Below are 16,812 nucleotides of genomic sequence, written 5' to 3' on the forward strand. Positions count from 1 at the left end.
AAACTTTATGCAGATATTCTTTTTTTGGGGGGGAGAAATCACCTCTTATTTCTCACTGCCATAAAGAAATATTATCAAAGCACAGAATTTTGGACTCAAAAGCAAAATGACGTTCAAGTAACATTCATGGTGAGTGAATATTCAGCATCTGACATTACTTGGACATCTACCAGTTATTACCAAATTATGGGACACATGGAGAATACCAGGATTAGACGACGCTGAGCGGGGCACCATCATTTGCACTGTCTATTTATAAGGTGACAACCTGTGCGGCCAGGTAGGGTTAGTTCTATGGCCACTATGGGTTGTTTTAGCGGAGAATCTTAAAACACATACAGTGGTACCTTGCTTTACGAGTAACCCATTTAACGAGAATTTCGCTTAACAAGCAAAGCTTTCTGTAAATTTGTAACCCGCTTTACGAGAAAGCTTTGCTGTACGAGCAAAATCCTCACCTCAGACACTTCCGGTTTCGTACATCCACCGCGCTTTGACCCGCACTTGCAGTCCACACAAACACACACGCACGCACACGAATATAGTACTGCATTATGCTCACCTTACCTTCCGTTCCACCGCCGGTCTCATGGTTCTTGTAGTTCCCGGGTACATTGCGACGTGCTCGCAGCGAACTACAAGTACCATGAGGCCGGCGGTGGAACGGAAGGTGAGCATATAATATGTGTACCTTCCGTTTCATCTCCTGGGTCCTGTAGTTCGCCGCTCCGCTCCACTCCAGGAATCTGCATCCATAGCGACGAAGCATGAATTTCCTGGTTCCTGTCACCGCTACTCAAAGGCAGCGCGCTGGCCAATCAGAGGCAAGCGGCTCTGCCTTTAACGTCAGCGCTCTGGCAGGAATTTCCTCCCTCGTCGTTATGGTAACGCGATACACGGCCCGCACCGGAGAACAGCAAGTCCCAGGAGACCGGCGATGGAACGGAAGGTAAGGTGAGCATATAATATGTGCGTTTGCGTGCGTGCTTGTGTGTTTGTGTGTGTTTGTATGTTTGTGCATGTGTGGAATGACAGCTTAGGGGACCAGGATGGGACATTTAACTAGTTGTGGAATGAATTGTCAGCATTGCAATGATTTCCTATGGGAAATTTTGCTCTGCTGAACGAGTAACTTGGTTAACAAGCATAGTCCCAGAACGGATTGTTCTCGTTAAGCAAGGTTCCACTGTATTTCCTTTATTTCTGTCCCCTGGTTCTCCTATTGCACTTACCTACCGTGTCCCCCTCTGTAGCTATTTTAATTTTTAACCATTGGGTTCTATTTTGCATGTTTGGCACTTTAAGACTCTGTGCGCACACTGTGTTTTTGCTGCTGAATTGCTGCGGTTTTGGGTATAGAATGGGTGCAGTTTGTGTTTATAAACTTTATGCAATCCTTCCCCAGAAAAGTCTATGAGAAATCCGAAATACTGTGCGCACGTTGCTACTCTTTTCCTTGCAGGTTTTGCGGCAGTTTTTCTGCATATAAAGTAAATATTTTTGGGTTGTGGAACACATTGACTGATTTTCAATCATTTCCTATGGGAAAATTTGCTTTGATGTAGGAGTAACTTGGTTTAAGAGCGCACTCCCGGAACCAATTATGCTCGTCATCCAAGGTTCCACTGTAAATGGTTTTTAAAGGGGAATTTATTTTTTTTTTATTAATATTGGTAGTAAGTGTCATCATTTTGATTACCGCAATGATCAAGTTCGTTAAGGGCAGACACATACCTCTCCTTGTCTTTGCAAAACACAACGGGAACCTTCGCATGGAAATCAGATTCAACCTCTACAAAGTGAGCTGGAATCGAAGAGGGGAAAAACATTACATGAGATTAAAGCGTCACAATTTACAAAAAGTTAAAGGGATTATCCAGCACCTCTCCCTTCTGCACCAGGTCCTGTGGTTGTGGCATTAATGGCAGGTCTGACACAAGCCCACCAGGTATCATGCATCTGATGCACCGATTAATAAGACTAACACAAATGCACAATTCCTGCCGACAAGGTGGGCTTCGATGCAACATCAACAGAGACTCTCGCCTCCTGAAGCGAAAGTGCAAGGGGCTTTATGACCCCTTTAAGCATAAATATAACAGTAATCTAAAAAAAATTAATGATTTTCTCATCTTATTATCCTGCATAAAAGCCTACAGAGATCAAGAATGAGCTCCACAGAGATAATAATGACTTACCACAGTTTTTTAAGATATCGAGAACTTTGATTAAAACGTCCGGTTGGCTCATCTGAAACAAAAAGGAGTACATGGGAATTGTCATAAAGGAAAAAGACGTCAGTAAAGAGAAGCAGCAACCAAAAGATACAACACAGAACAATTCCTGCCTATATATTGGTTCCCTACAATGCAATTTTATACTAAAGGCCCCCCATACAGTTTAGACAACAGTCGGCCAACGAGTATCTTCCCCGACTTGCCCATATACAGCGCTCCTGTGTTGTCTATGAGAGCACTGCAGCCAGGAGTTGTCCACCTTTTGCAGACTATTTTTATTTACATATATGTATATATAGTTAAAGACTAATTTTTTAATGTTAAACTAGACATCTGATGTAATAGTGGCTGCAGAGCGCAATAAAACTGAGATGAGTCCCACGTCTGTCTGTTGTACTCAACAGATAAAAGCGTGATTACTGCCCCATCTCCGGGCAGGCAGTGAGATGGAAGGGGCAGTACAGCAGAGCTGACAGTGCTATAGGAAGAGAACTGATAAGAGAGTTTGTAATGTGACACAGTTCAACTCCGTTGTGCTGCCCCTCTCCCCACAGGGAGTTTATCTGAAAGGAGTGAAATGTTCCAGCACTGTCTAATCATGCAGGAGGTTAGACCAGGAGATCAAAGCTGTGTCCTTACGTCTCACACGCTGAGATACCCGCGCTATCCTATGGTGGGGGCGTGTTCTTTTTCTGCTGTGTGGTTTGCTGATGATGATTGGGCAACGCTTATAGGGAGAAGAAAGACACGCCCCAAGTGATAAAACCTGGGGGTGTGGACAAATCATTTACATAGAAGAAGTGAGCGCTGTTGCTCTCACCTCCTCAGGATGTAAGAAATACGTATGAAGGCGGGGAGTGTGAAACAGCCACTAATTGGCCGCAGGTATTACGTGACATACGCGATCCCAGGAAACATAGTGCCGACACCACTGGAATGGCGCCAGCACTGGAGATGAGTATATGTGTTATTGTTTCAAAAAAAGGGAGACATGGATTGAGAAGGGGTTGTCAGAATAGTGGACAATCCCTTTAAAAGCTGAGAGCATACTCATCAGCAGATACAATATTTCACAATTGAGGTATTGATTATATTACCAGTTAAAGGTTGCGTATAGTGGTTGATAACATAACGGAATTCCAGTCTGAGCATGCTATATATATGTGAATGTGACCGCTGCAAACAATCACAGGTGTTAACGGTAATGCCAGCCTACATGGCAAAAGGCCAGTGATTGGCTGCAGTGGTCATATAGATATATACAGCACATCATCACTGCAGGACAAGTCAACAAAGATCAGCGCGGTGGGGGAATTCAAGTGAGTACAGCCTATTTTATTACTTTCCCTACTGATAAATATCCCTTTAAGAAACTAATAAGTATAAAATGTTGCATCTGAAGACACAAAAGGGTTAAAAGTTATATCCAGTCTGGATTACGACACCCATTTATTTAAACAGAGGAGAAAGCTGCTGCCAACAAGACTTTCCCTCAGAAGCAGCAGCGTCTCGGCAGCTTTCGCTCCGACCTTGCACCCTGACCAGGGTCTATGGGTGGGATTTATCCTAACAACACAACCACTTTAACACTATCCTACATTCAATACGGCTTCCATTCTGAATCCAAGGAACGCACTTATCTCTAAACAAACATTTATTCCATTGATCGGCATACATACCTTAGGTGGAAACTTTACATCTATGTTAAGGTCACTCGTTTTGAATGCAAATCTAGTCAGCGAGGATCCGTACATCCTCAGCGAGCACTCTACAACGAGAAAGAGGGGGGCAGCAAGCAGTGTTATGGATAAGTAATGAATACCTTATTAACATTTCTAGAACAAAACATTTAGGAACTTCAAGTCAAGCCAAGCTGTGATTCGGGCGGCATGAATCAGCTGTCCCTTTAAATGACCTGAGGATCATTCAAACTACTGTACAGAAACACTCAGATCCTGCATGTGTGCACACAGTGGTATACGGGCGCATAAGATTTCTAATAAGCGCACTGTGGTGTATGGGCCCATAGACTTACTCCTGAGCACACAGTGGTGTTTGGGCCCATAGACTTGCCTATTGAGTGCACACAGTGGTGGAAGGGCCCAGACTTTCTACCGAGCGCACTGAGTGATGTACAGGACCACATACTTTCACTTGACTGCACATAGTAGTGTACGAGACCAGACTTTCTACTGGGTACAAACAGTGGTGTACGGGGCCATAGACTTTTTACTGAGTGCACACAGTGGTGTACAGGGCCACAGACTTTCTATTGAGTGCACACAGTGGTGTACGGGCCCATAGACTTTCTATTGAGTGCACACAGTGGTGTACGGTGCCATAGACTTTCTATTGAGTGCGCACAGTGGTGTACGGGCCCATAGACTTTCTATTGAGTGCACACAGTGGTGTACGGTGCCATAGACTTTCTATTGAGTGCGCACAGTGGTGTACGGGCCCATAGACTTTCTATTGAGTGCGCACAGTGGTGTACGGTGCCATAGACTTTCTATTGAGTGCGCACAGTGGTGTACGGTGCCATAGACTTTCTATTGAGTGCGCACAGTGGTGTACGGGCCCATAGACTTTCTATTGAGTGCGCACAGTGGTGTACGGGGAGATAGACTTTCTATTGAGTGCACACAGTGGTGTACGGGGCCATAGACTTTCTATTGAGAGCACATAGCGGTATACGGGCCCATAGACTATCTATTGAGAGCACATAGTGGTGTACGGGCCAATATTGAGCGTGTACACTGAAGTACGGTATAAGTCACGCAGCAGCTGATCGCTTCTACCCTGTGGTCAGATGTAGCCGCTGTTTTAAGACATCCAATGTGTACTGCATCAAGGGGGAAGAACAGGCTAAAGTCAATGGCAGCCATCACTGCAGGTAGTGTTACAGGCAATACTATGGGAATTTGATTTCTTTATCACTCCTTTGCTTTATAATGGGAGTGTATATATATGCATGAACCTAAACTTTAATCATCGAGCCTCCAGCGTCAAAACAGGCAAAATATATTATATATATATATATATATATATATATATATATCTATATACACACACATACACACACACACACACACACACAATCATACCTAAACCTTATCTAAACCTTATTGCAGTTGGTATCACAAGTTGAGCTGCAATACCAGACACAACCTATAGACAGATGTGGTGCTGTTTTTTTGGAAAAACAAAACAAAAATAAGCAGTATTTTTCTAGTTCTGCACAGCATGACCTTAAAGCGCACCAACCACCAGGATTTTCCTATATAACCTTAAGCCAAAGCTATACTGACACTGTCAGGCAGATTCTATACATACCTTTAGTTGTCAGCTCGAATGTATAGGTTTTTAAACACAAGCAAATAAGTTTCTAAAATGAGCAGCTTTTTAAATGGCAGCAGCTGATAGCTCAGCTGGAGTTTGAGAGTGATTCCCGCCCCCCGGCCTGTCCGTCCTCCCGTTATTTATGCTAATTTTATTATAGAATCGTTTTACTAAGTGGCTAGAAGGACCTGTGCTGATGTCATACCTATGTGACCTGAAGGGGCGGGGCCTCAGCCATCAGAAAAATAATGTGGCTTCCTTTGTATCAGCTATGTCGGCTGAGGTCCCTCAGCATCACGTTTGCTGCAGGAGGGACTGGTGCACTTCACAAAATTGATAGCATCATGAGGAAAGAAGATTATGTGGCAATACTGAAAGCAACATCTCAAGACATCATCCAGGAACTTAAAGCTTGGGTGGAAATGAATCTTCTAAATAGACAATGACCCGAAGCTGCTGCCAAACTGGTTACAAAGTGGCTTAAGGATAACACAGTCAATGTTTTGGAGTGGCCATCACAATGCCCTGATCTCAGTCCTACTGAAAATTTATGGGCAAAGCTGAAAAGGTCGATGTGAGGGGCGACATACAAATATGGCTCAGTCACAAAAGTTCTATCAGGAGGAATGGGCCCAAATTCCTACCAACTATTGTGAGAAGCTTGTAGAAGGAGATCGAAAACGTTTCACCCAAGTCATACAGTGTATGGGTAATGGTACCAAATACTAATGAAATGTATGGAAACGTTTGACTTTGCAGAAAGTAATAAAAATGCCTTAAAACACATTCTCTCTCATTATTCTGGCATTTGGTAAATAAAGAGAATTTTGTTACTTACCGTAAATTCTTTTTCTTATAGTTCCGTATTGGGAAACCCAGACCATGGGTGTTTAGCTTCTGCCTCCGGAGGACACACAAAGTACTACACTAAAAAGTGTAGCTCCTCCCTCTGAGCTTATACAACCCCTGGTAGCCAGTCCTAGCCAGTTTAGTGCAAAAGCTGAAGGAGAATAGCCACCCACAAGTAGAATTGAGTAAGAACCGGAACAACCGGAGACTCTGTCCACGACAACAGCCGGTGATAACACACGGAAAAAGAAAATTGCCAACAGGCAACAGGGAGGGTGCTGGGTCTCCCAATACGGAACTATAAGAAAAAGAATTTACGGTAAGTAACAAAATTCTCTTTTTCTTTATCGTTCCTTTGGGAGACCCAGACCATGGGACGTTCCAAAGCTGTCCCTGGGTGGGAATAAACAGAAAAAACTAAGAAGTAGGCGGAGCCTAACTTCACAAGTGGGCGACAGCCGCCTGAAGGATGCGTCTGCCCAAGCTCGCATCTGCCGAAGCATGAGCATGCACTTGGTAGTGCTTCGAAAAGGTATGCAGACTGGACCAAGTGGCAGCCTGACAGACCTGCTGAGCCGTAGCCTGGTGCCGGAAAGCCCAGGAGGCACCGACAGCTCTGGTCGAGTGTGCTTTGATCCCCGGCAGGGAGGCACCTGAGTACTCTGGTAGGCGTTCGAAATGGTCGATCTAATCCAACGGGCCAAGGTCGGCTTAGAAGCAGAGAGACCCTTGCGCCGCCCTGTGGTTAGCACAAAAAGAGAGGTGCACCGCCTAAGCGCAGCGGTGCGAGACACATAAATCCGGAGAGGACGCACCAGATCCAGAGTATGCAGCGCTTTCTCAAAGCGATGAACAGGGGCCGGACAGAAGGAAGGCAAGGAAATATCCTGGTTAAGGTGGAAGGGAGAGACCACCTTAGGAAGAAAGTCCGAGGTCAGACGGAGAACTACCTTGTCTTGGTGAAAAACCAAAAAAGGTGACTCCGAGGAGAGCGCAGCCAAATCAGAGACTCTCCTGAAAGAAGTTATGGCAACTAGAAAGGCCACCTTTTGAGAAAGACGATACAAAGAAACCTCCCTAAGGGGCTCGAAAGGGGGTTTCTGCAATACCGCGAGGACCAAGTTAAGGTCCCAGGGATCCAAGGGCCGCCGATAAGGCGGAATGATGTGAGACGCACCTTGCATGAAGGTGCGGACCTGAGCCAGCCGGGCGAGACGCCGCTGGAACAGCACTGATAGAGCTGAGACTTGTCCCTTGAGAGAGTTGAGGGACAGTCCTAGCTGCAGACCGGACTGTAAAAAAGACAGAAGGGTCGGCAACGAGAATGGCCAAGGAGCATGGCCGGAAGAGCGACACCAGGACAGGAACATTTTCCAAGTCCTGTGATAGATCTTGACGGAGGAAGACTTACGGGCCCGAGTCATAGTGGAGATGACTTCAGGAGGAATACCAGAAGCCGTCAAAATCCAGGACTCAAGAGCCACGCCGTCAATTTGAGTGCCGCAGAATTCGGGCGGAAAAACGGACCTTGTGAGAGCAGGTCTGGACGGTCCGGAAGATGCCACGGCATCTCCACGGACAGTTGGAGCAGGTCCGGATACCAAGCTCGCCTGGGCCAGTCCGGTGCAATGAGGTTGACTCGACGGCCCTCCATTCTGATCTTGCGCAGGACTCTGGGCAAGAGAGCTAGAGGGGGAAACACGTAGGACAGACGAAACTGGGACCAGTCTTGAACCAGAGCGTCCGCGGCGAAGGCCTGAGGATCGTGGGAGCGAGCCACGTAAACCGGAACCTTGTTGTTGTGACGGGATGCCATTAGGTCCACGTCCGGAGTGCCCCACTTGCGGCAGATTGACTGAAACACTGCCGGGTGCAGGGACCACTCGCCACCGTCCACGGATTGACGGCTGAGATAATCTGCCTCCCAGTTTTCTACGCCAGGGATGTGGACTGCGGGTATGGTGGACTTGGAGTCCTCCGCCCATTGAAGAATGCGTTGGACCTCCAACATTGCCAGGCGGCTGCGTGTCCCGCCTTGGTGATTGATGTAGGCAACCGCTGTCGCGTTGTCTGACTGGACTCGAATGTGCCTGCCCGCCAACAGGTGGTGAAAGGCTAGGAGAGCTAGAATTACAGCTCTGGTTTCCAGCACATTGATTGAAAAGGCTGACTCGGACGGAGTCCAAGTGCCCTGTGCTCTGTGGTGGTGATGTACCGCTCCCCAGCCGGATAGGCTGGCATCCGTGGTGAGAATCACCCAGGACGGAGTCAGGAAGGAGCGCCCTTGGGACAGGGAGAGGGGTCGAAGCCACCACTGAAGAGAGCTCCTGGTCCGTGGCGACAGAGCCACTAACCTCTGTAAGGAGGAAGGCCGCTTGTCCCAACAGCGGAGAATGTCCAGCTGCAGAGGACGCAGATGGAACTGGGCAAAGGGAACCGCCTCCATGGAGGCCACCATTTGACCCAGCACCTGCATCAGATGCCTGAGGGTATAACGGCGGGGCCTCAGGATAGAGCGCACCGCCAACCGGAGTGACTGCTGTTTGTCTAAGGGCAACTTCGCAAGTGCCGGCAAAGTCTCGAACTGCATCCCTAGGTACGTGAGACTCTGGGTCGGAGTCAGAGTGGATTTGGGAAGATTGACAATCCACCCGAATTGGGCTGGGGTGGCGAGAGTGAGCGAAACACTCCGCTGACAGTCTGCGCTGGATGTACCCTTGACCAGAAGGTCTTCCAGATAAGGAAGCACTGCTAACCCCTGGAGGTGCAGGACCGCAATCACTGCCGCCATGACCTTGGTGAATACCCGAGGGGCCGTGGCTAACCCGAAGGGGAGAGCCACGAGTTGGAAATGATCCTCTCCTATCGAAAAACGTAACCAACGCTGATGTGACACTGCGATTGGCACATGTAGATAGGCATCTCTGATGTCGATGGACGCCAGGAACTCCCCTTGGGTCATAGAGGCAATGACTGATCGCAGAGACTCCATGCGAAAATGCCGCACCCGGACATGCTTGTTGAGAAGCTTGAGATCCAGGATGAGCCGGAAGGTACCGTCCTTTTTTGGAACTAGGAAGAGGTTTGAGTAAAAACCTCTGAACCGTTCCTGAGCGGGAACTGGGACAATCATTCCGTTTGCCTGCAAGGACGCCACGGCCTGCGAGAAGGCGGTGGCCTTGGAGCAGGGGGGAGTTGAGAGAAAAAATCTGTTTGGAGGGCTTGAAGAGAATTCTATCCTGTAGCCGTGAGATATGATGTCTCTCACCCACTGATCGGAGACTTGCTTTAACCAAGCGTCGCCAAAGTGGGAGAGTCTGCCACCGACTAAGGACGTGGCTGGAGCGGGCCGAGAGTCATGAGGAAGCTGCCTTAGTGGCAGAACCTCCTGCGGTCTTCTGCGGACGCGCTTTTGGGCGCCAGTTGGATTTCTGATCCTTGGCTGAGTTAGCGGACGAGGCGGAAGGCTTAGAGGATGACCAGTTGGAGGAACGAAAGCTCGATTGATTCCTACCCTGGGCGGGTTTCCTGGTCTTGAATAACAAGAGAATTAGCTGAAGCCACCGCAGTGCGGTGAGCAGCCTCTAGCATGGCAGACATGGCATAGGATGAAAAAGCTGAAGCCTGAGCAGTTAAGGTAATCATCTCAGGCATAGATTCCTTGGTGAGGGAATGCATCTCCTCTAGAGAAGGAGAGATGGTTTTGAGAGCCCACACTGCTGCAAAAGTCGGGGAAAACGCGGCCCCCGCAGCTTCATACACAGATTTGGCCAGAAGGTCAATCTGACGGTCAGTGGAATCCTTAAGTGAGGTGCCGTCAGCCACAACGATCCGGGCTGATAGCCTAGACACCGGAGGGTCTACCTTTGGGGAGTGAGACCACTCCTTGACCACCTCAGGTGGAAATGGAAACTGGTCATCAGAACCACGCTTTGGAAAGCGTTTGTCAGGGCAGGCCCTGGGTTTGGTCACAGCGGTCTGAAAACTGGAGTGGTTAAAGAACACACTCTTCACTCTCTTAGGCGAGGTAAACTGATGTTTTTCTGCCAAAGAGAGTTGCTCCTCTGACACTGGCGGATTGAGATCCAGCACAGAATTAATCGAAGCAATCAAATCACTAAGATCTGAGTCACCCTCAGAGAAATCGATGGGATACATAGCCTCCGAGCCCCCAGTGAGGGCATCCTCCTCATCTTGAGAGTCAGCTCTTGAGACAGAGCCGTGGGATGGGGAGGGGGAGGAAACCCTGCGCCTTCTCTTAGAAGGACGGGGTCTGGGATCAGATGATGAATCCTCCGTGAGCTCCGATGGACGGAGGTCAGAGGATAGGAGTCCTCTGTCAAGAGTATTAGAGGCAACCTGTGAGGGGGGCTGATGCATATTCATCAAAGTCCTGGACAAAAGCCCCATGGACTCAGCAAATGACTGGGATATGGACCTAAAAAAGGACTCTACCCAGGCGGGGGTTCAATCACAGGTGCAGCAGCAGCCTGAGAGACCACTGGGGGTGAGACTCCAGGCTGTGGCACCGCCAAGTTAGAGCAGACATCACAATGTGGATAAGTGCTTGGCTCAGGCAGCAGGAGCTTACATGCAGTGCATGCAGAATAAAGCTTTGGAGCCTTGCTCCTTGTGTGAGACATGCTGCTGGAGTGGGGGCTTTGCAGAGAATGAACCCCAGGGAGAATATACAGAGGTCCACAACCGGAGACCGGCTGTGGCTTATCAGACCGCTGAGCGCGGTGTTGTGTGCCCTCCAGATCCCGAAGCCCGGTCCCCCAGTCGCAGCACCTCAGCAGAGATGCAGAATGCAGGATGTCCCAGAGCAGAGTGAACTCTGCCTGAGAAGAGGGCGTTCCTATAAAAGAGCGGGAACTGGAGGGCTATAGAGACCTGCAGGGAAGGAAGGACGCCCCAGCAGTGGGGAGTGTCCCTCCCCTGTACAGAACGGCCGCCGGGAGGAGCCGAACCTGTCCCTCTGCATGAGTGACATGCGAGGGCAGGAAAATGAAACTAGGCCTCCGGCGAAGCCGGGGCCTAAATTTAAGCGGCGAGGCCGACAAGCAGGCACCATCGGCGCGGTTCTCAGGCAAAAGCTAGAGAACCCGCCGGAAAAGTTAAAACAATCACATACAGCATACTCTCCCCTTACAATAAAGAACCGGGACCCCCAACATAAACGTCTCAGGTACTTAGCTGCTGAGACGCAGGGCCATGTCCCTGGGGATGAGTGCTCCGGTCCAGCAGAATCCTCAAGGGGCTGTGGATGGAGACCGGACTCCTGCCAGGCATGGAGACCGTGCTGGCTCCCACTTCAAGCCAGAGCCCAGAAGGGATGGTGAAGGAGCGCGGCATGTAAGGCTGCAGCCTTGTAAATCAACCTTAACAACACCGCCGACACAGTGGGGTGAGAAGGGACATGCCGGGAGTCCAGACATGGACCCGCTTTTCTTCAAACTCTTTCCAAAAGTCAAACAAATCAGATGAGAATGCATGTGTGGATGTATGCCTCCTGACACAAAGCAATAAACTGGCTAGATCTGGTTATCCAGGGGGTGTATAAGCTCAGAGGGAGGAGCTACACTTTTAAGTGTAGTACTTTGTGTGTCCTCCGGAGGCAGAAGCTAAACACCCATGGTCTGGGTCTCCCAAAGGAACGATAAAGAAATAAATAATTTTGGTTCCTAATTGTCCTAAAACAGGAAAGGTTTATTCTGATTTCATGTCAGATAGTGAAAAAACATGAAGATGTGTCTTTATAGAGAGCGGAGGGAAATACCTGCAGATGTGCCTTTATAGAGAGCGGAGGGAAAAACCTGCAGATGTGTCTTTATAGAGAGTGGAGGGAAAAACCTGCAGATGTGTCTTTATAGAGAGTGGAGGGAAATACCTGCAGATGTGTCTTTATAGAGAGCGGAGGGAAATACCTGCAGATGTGTCTTTATAGAGAGCGGAGGGAAATACCTGCAGATGTGTCTTTATAGAGAGCGGAGGGGAAAAACCTGCAGATGTGTCTTTATAGCGAATGGAGGGAAAAACCTGCATATGTGTCTTTATAAAGCTGGAGGGGAAAACCTGCAGATGTAAGACACTTTAGAGAGTGGAGTAAAATTTCTGGTTTCAAGTGTATGTCCATTTTTAATTGAAAAAAAAACAGGTCATGAAATATTGTATGAAATGTTACAGCTTGTAGAATACACACCGGGCAATTTTATCTGGATGATTTTCTCCATCTCGATAACGATTTCCCGCCTGGACAGGAAGTCCTCCTGAGATATCCCGTGCTCCTTTGCCGCATTCACCAGAGTCGCCCCCAACGCTTCAATCTGAGCTGCTGAAGGAGGGGGAAGAGAGCGCAACTCATTCTCCTCCTGCTTCTCCTGCAAATTAATTCACATTAGTAAGTAATGGCGTCTGCTCTGTCATAAATTATATACCTGCAAAATTCACAAGAAGTAAAAATAGTAAAGGCTGAAGAGGTCATAAAGCATTAACGTAGGATCGGTAGGGCCACGGATACAGCAGTGAGATTATGATATTCCGAAATTTGTGGATAAAAATGGAGGCACGTGGGGCGATGATCGCTCCTGACCACCGTCCTGTTTACACGAGGAGATGTGCTGTGGTGATAATGAAACTGTATCATAGAAGGAGGAAACAAATGATCGCACCATTTTTTTGGATGAACCCCCCACTAATAAAATGTGTATTGTATGGGTGGGGAGGGGTTCGCTTTAATCTACCAACAAAGTTTACTGGACTCTCATGTCAACAACTTGGCACAAGAGTTGCTATTTCAGACCTTACAACAATAGCCTGCGGTGCGGCAGGGTCGCCCATACCATGGCTTTTGTTGAACCCCAGCATAATGTCTCAGTATGGGATCTGATCTTTTTTGCAGGCTCCAGTCTCTTTTCAGTGATTCGCCCTCCTTAGAAGACAATAACCACCTAATTTCTTACCCTTATTTAAAGGGATTGTCCATAACTAGGACAACCCCATTTGATTCCACGTTTCACCCCGGTAAAATAATAAAGACTATACTCACCTTCCAGAATGGCGCTGTTCCAGTGGCGTCGGGGCTCCAGAGGCGTTGTGACGTCCCGTGAGCTCTGTAACCAATCAGCGCCAGATCCTGTCTCTCCACCTTTAGACCAAACGAATCATCAACAGAAAGTGAGCCTCACTTCCTGTTGATTAAGTAATTTGGTCCGAAGGCGGAGAGACAGAAGCCGGAGCTGATTGGATGCGGGGCTCGCGTGATGTCACAACCCCTTTTGAGCCCCAACTCTGTGATACCAGACACCACTGGAAGTGCAGCGGTACGGGAGAGGAGTATAGGCTTGAGTATTTTAGCGTGGGGGGGCGGGGGAACATATGGAATCAGAAGGGGATGTCCTAGTTGTGGACAGATGAATCTTAAATTCATCATTCATCTGATCTTTTATACAGACGATCCGCAAATAGGACAAACTGAAGAAACCCCCCCCCCCCCCCCACTTCGTACACTTTAAGTTGTTGGCCAAAAGACAAAATAACCAGAAGTGCGAAATCAGGAGTTTTTGGCCTCCATACGCATTTGACTCTTGGCTGAACGAGATATCGGCTGTTATTACATATTCACAGAATAAATGTCTTTTGACAGATGGGGGAAGCACTGCATTTGATTTGCAGCATGCGGCCCATGGGGGGAGCTGTTCTAACAGCTCATCAGTGCCCCCAGTGTCAAGAGGCGCTAATCTGTTGCCATGAATGCCGGGGGTCTGTCTAACACCCCCGTATCTGCCATTACGGTGCTGCTATGAAACCCAGCTTGTAGCTGGTGCTCATAGGAGACAGTGATTTTTGCTACACACTGAATTACTTTGGAATTGTTGTTCATATTATAAGGGATGAGACGATCACGGGTTTTATTTATATTACATATATATATATATATATATATATATATATATATATACATATATATATATATATACACATATATACATATATATACATATATACATATATATACATATATACATATATATATATTTATATACTAGAAGGTGGCCCGATTCTACGCATCGGGTATTCTGGAATTTACATATTGTGTAGTTCATGTATGATTTTTGTTATATATATCTATATATATATATATAGATGTTGTTGTGTGTAGTTACCAAGTGTTTGTGTAGGCGCTGTACATGTTCTGGGTGTTGTCTGGGTGTGACGGGGGGTGAGAGCGGTGTTGTATGTGTGTTGCGTGTGTTGCGTTGTTTGTGGATCGCTGTGTGTCTGTAGCGTTGTGTGTGTGTTGCGCGGTTTGTGTGTGTGTGGTGTGTTTTGGGGGGAGGTATGTTTTGTGCAATGTTTGTGTTGTGCGGTATGTGCGTATATTTGTGTGTGCCGCGGTGTTTGTGTGTTGGGTGTTGTGTGTGTGCAGCGTTGTCTGTGTGTGTGGGTGTCTGTGTAGTGCAGTTGTTTGTGGTTCCCAGTGTGTGTGTGTGTGTGTGGTGTGTGGTGTGTTGTGCAGTGCGCGCGTGTGTGTGTGTGTGTGTGTGTGTGTGTGTGTGTGTGTGTGTGTGCGCATCAGCCTCTCTTCTCTCAGCCTACCTCTCCCAGCCTCCCTCCTCCCAGCCTCCCTCAGCATCAGCCTCCCTCTCCCAGCCTTCCCCAGGATCAGCCTCTCTCCTCCCAGCCTCCGTCCTCCCAGCCTTCCCCAGCATCAGCTTTCCCCTCCCAGCCTCCCTCAGCATCAGCCTTCCCCAGCATCAGCCTCTCTCCTCCCAGCCTCAGCCTCTCTCCTTCCAGCCTCCCCCAGCATCAGCCTCTCTCCTTCCAGCCTCCCTCAGCATCAGCCTCCCCTTCCCAGCCTTCCGCAGGATCAGCCTCTCTCCTCCCAGCCTCCTTCCTCCCAGCTTCCCCCTACCAGCCTCCCTCAGCATCAACCTTCCGCTCCCAGTCTCCCCCAGCATCAGCCTCCCCAAGCATCAGCCTCCACCAGCATCAGCCTCTATCCTTCCAGCCTCCCCCAGCATCAGCCTCTCTCCTTCCAGCCTCCCTCAGCATCAGCCTCCCGTTCCCAGCCTTCCCCAGGATCAGCCTCTCTCCTCCCAGCCTCCTTCCTCCCAGCCTCCCCCTCCCAGCCTCCCTGAGCATCAGCCTTCCCCTCCCAGTCTCCCCCAGCATCAGCCTCCCCAAGCATCAGCCTCCACCATTAGCCTCTCTCCTTCCAGCCTCCCCCAGCATCAGCCTCCCCAAGCATCAGCCTCCACCAGCATCAGCCTCCCTCGTCCCAGCCTCCCCCAGCATCAGCCTCCCCCTCCCAGCCTCCCCCAGCATCAGCCTCTCTCCTCCCAGCATCAGCCTCTCTCATCCCAGCATGAGCCTCTCTCCTCCCAGCATCAGCCTCTCCTCTCTGTCCCCAGCATCAGCGTCTCTCCTCCCAGCCTTCCCCAGCATCAGCCTCTCTCTTCCCAGCCTCCCCCAGCATCAGCCTCCCCCAGCATCAGCCTCCCCCAGCATCAGCCTCTCTCCTTCCAGCCTCCCCCAGCATCAGCCTCCCTCTTCCAGCCTTCCCTAGGATCAGCCTCTCTCCTCCCAGCCTCCCTCAGCATCAGCCTTCCCCAGCATCAGCCTCTCTCCTCCCAGCCTCAGCCTCTCTCCTTCCAGCCTCCCCCAGCATCAGCCTCTCTCCTTCCAGCCTCCCTCAGCATCAGCCTCCCCTTCCCAGCCTTCCCCAGGATCAGCCTCTCTCCTCCCAGCCTCCTTCCTCCCAGCCTCCTTCCTCCCAGCCTCCTTCAGCATCAGCCTTCCCCTCCCAGTCTCCCCCAGCATCAGCCTCCCCCTCCCAGCCTTCCCCATGATCAGCCTCTCTGCTCCCAGCCTCCTCCAGCACGCCGTGCTCCTCTGCCGACACTCACACCCCCGATCGCATCCACTCACACACACCCGATCGCATCCACTCACACACCCCCGATCGCATCCACTCACACACCCCCGATCGCATCCACTCACACACACCCGATCGCATCCACTCACACACACCCGATCGCATCCACTCACACACACAGACACTGACGATATTGCACATACTCGCTCACACTCACAACATCCGGAGATACCACATGCCTCTGGCCATGTGATCCTCCGTCAGGTCCTGGAAGGTCACAACAGCACAGTATCGAGGCCGAGAAGCAAGCGATATCGCCGGATGCTGTAAGTATGTGAATGCGATGTGAGGTGTGTGTGAGGTGTGTGTGAGGTGTGTGTGAGGTGTGTGTGAGAGTGAGTGTGATCTGATGTGTGTGTATGTTTTCTTCCGCCGCAGCAGCAGGACCTTGATGCGCTTGTAACCATGCGAGCATGGTTACCAACGTATCCACAGCACTCCCGTGCGAGC

At 49.3% G+C, this 16,812-nt stretch overlaps 1 protein-coding gene across 1 annotated transcript in view; it reads right to left on the bottom strand.

Annotated features, from left to right (window-relative positions):
• The window catches only part of TUT4 (terminal uridylyl transferase 4), a 209,217-nt gene that overhangs the window by 152,058 nt on the left and 40,347 nt on the right, over window positions 1-16,812 (bottom strand). Inside the window, exons 5-8 of the mRNA XM_075320092.1 lie at window positions 12,628-12,805; window positions 3,917-4,005; window positions 2,199-2,250; window positions 1,735-1,804 (exon numbers count right to left, since the gene is read on the bottom strand). Of these exons, the coding sequence (XP_075176207.1) occupies window positions 1,735-1,804; window positions 2,199-2,250; window positions 3,917-4,005; window positions 12,628-12,805 (389 nt within the window). The remainder of the gene's footprint in view (window positions 1-1,734; window positions 1,805-2,198; window positions 2,251-3,916; window positions 4,006-12,627; window positions 12,806-16,812) is intronic.

The sequence above is a fragment of the Anomaloglossus baeobatrachus genome, chromosome 8, assembly GCF_048569485.1.
Source record: "Anomaloglossus baeobatrachus isolate aAnoBae1 chromosome 8, aAnoBae1.hap1, whole genome shotgun sequence".
NCBI classification, from domain to species: domain Eukaryota; kingdom Metazoa; phylum Chordata; class Amphibia; order Anura; family Aromobatidae; genus Anomaloglossus; species Anomaloglossus baeobatrachus.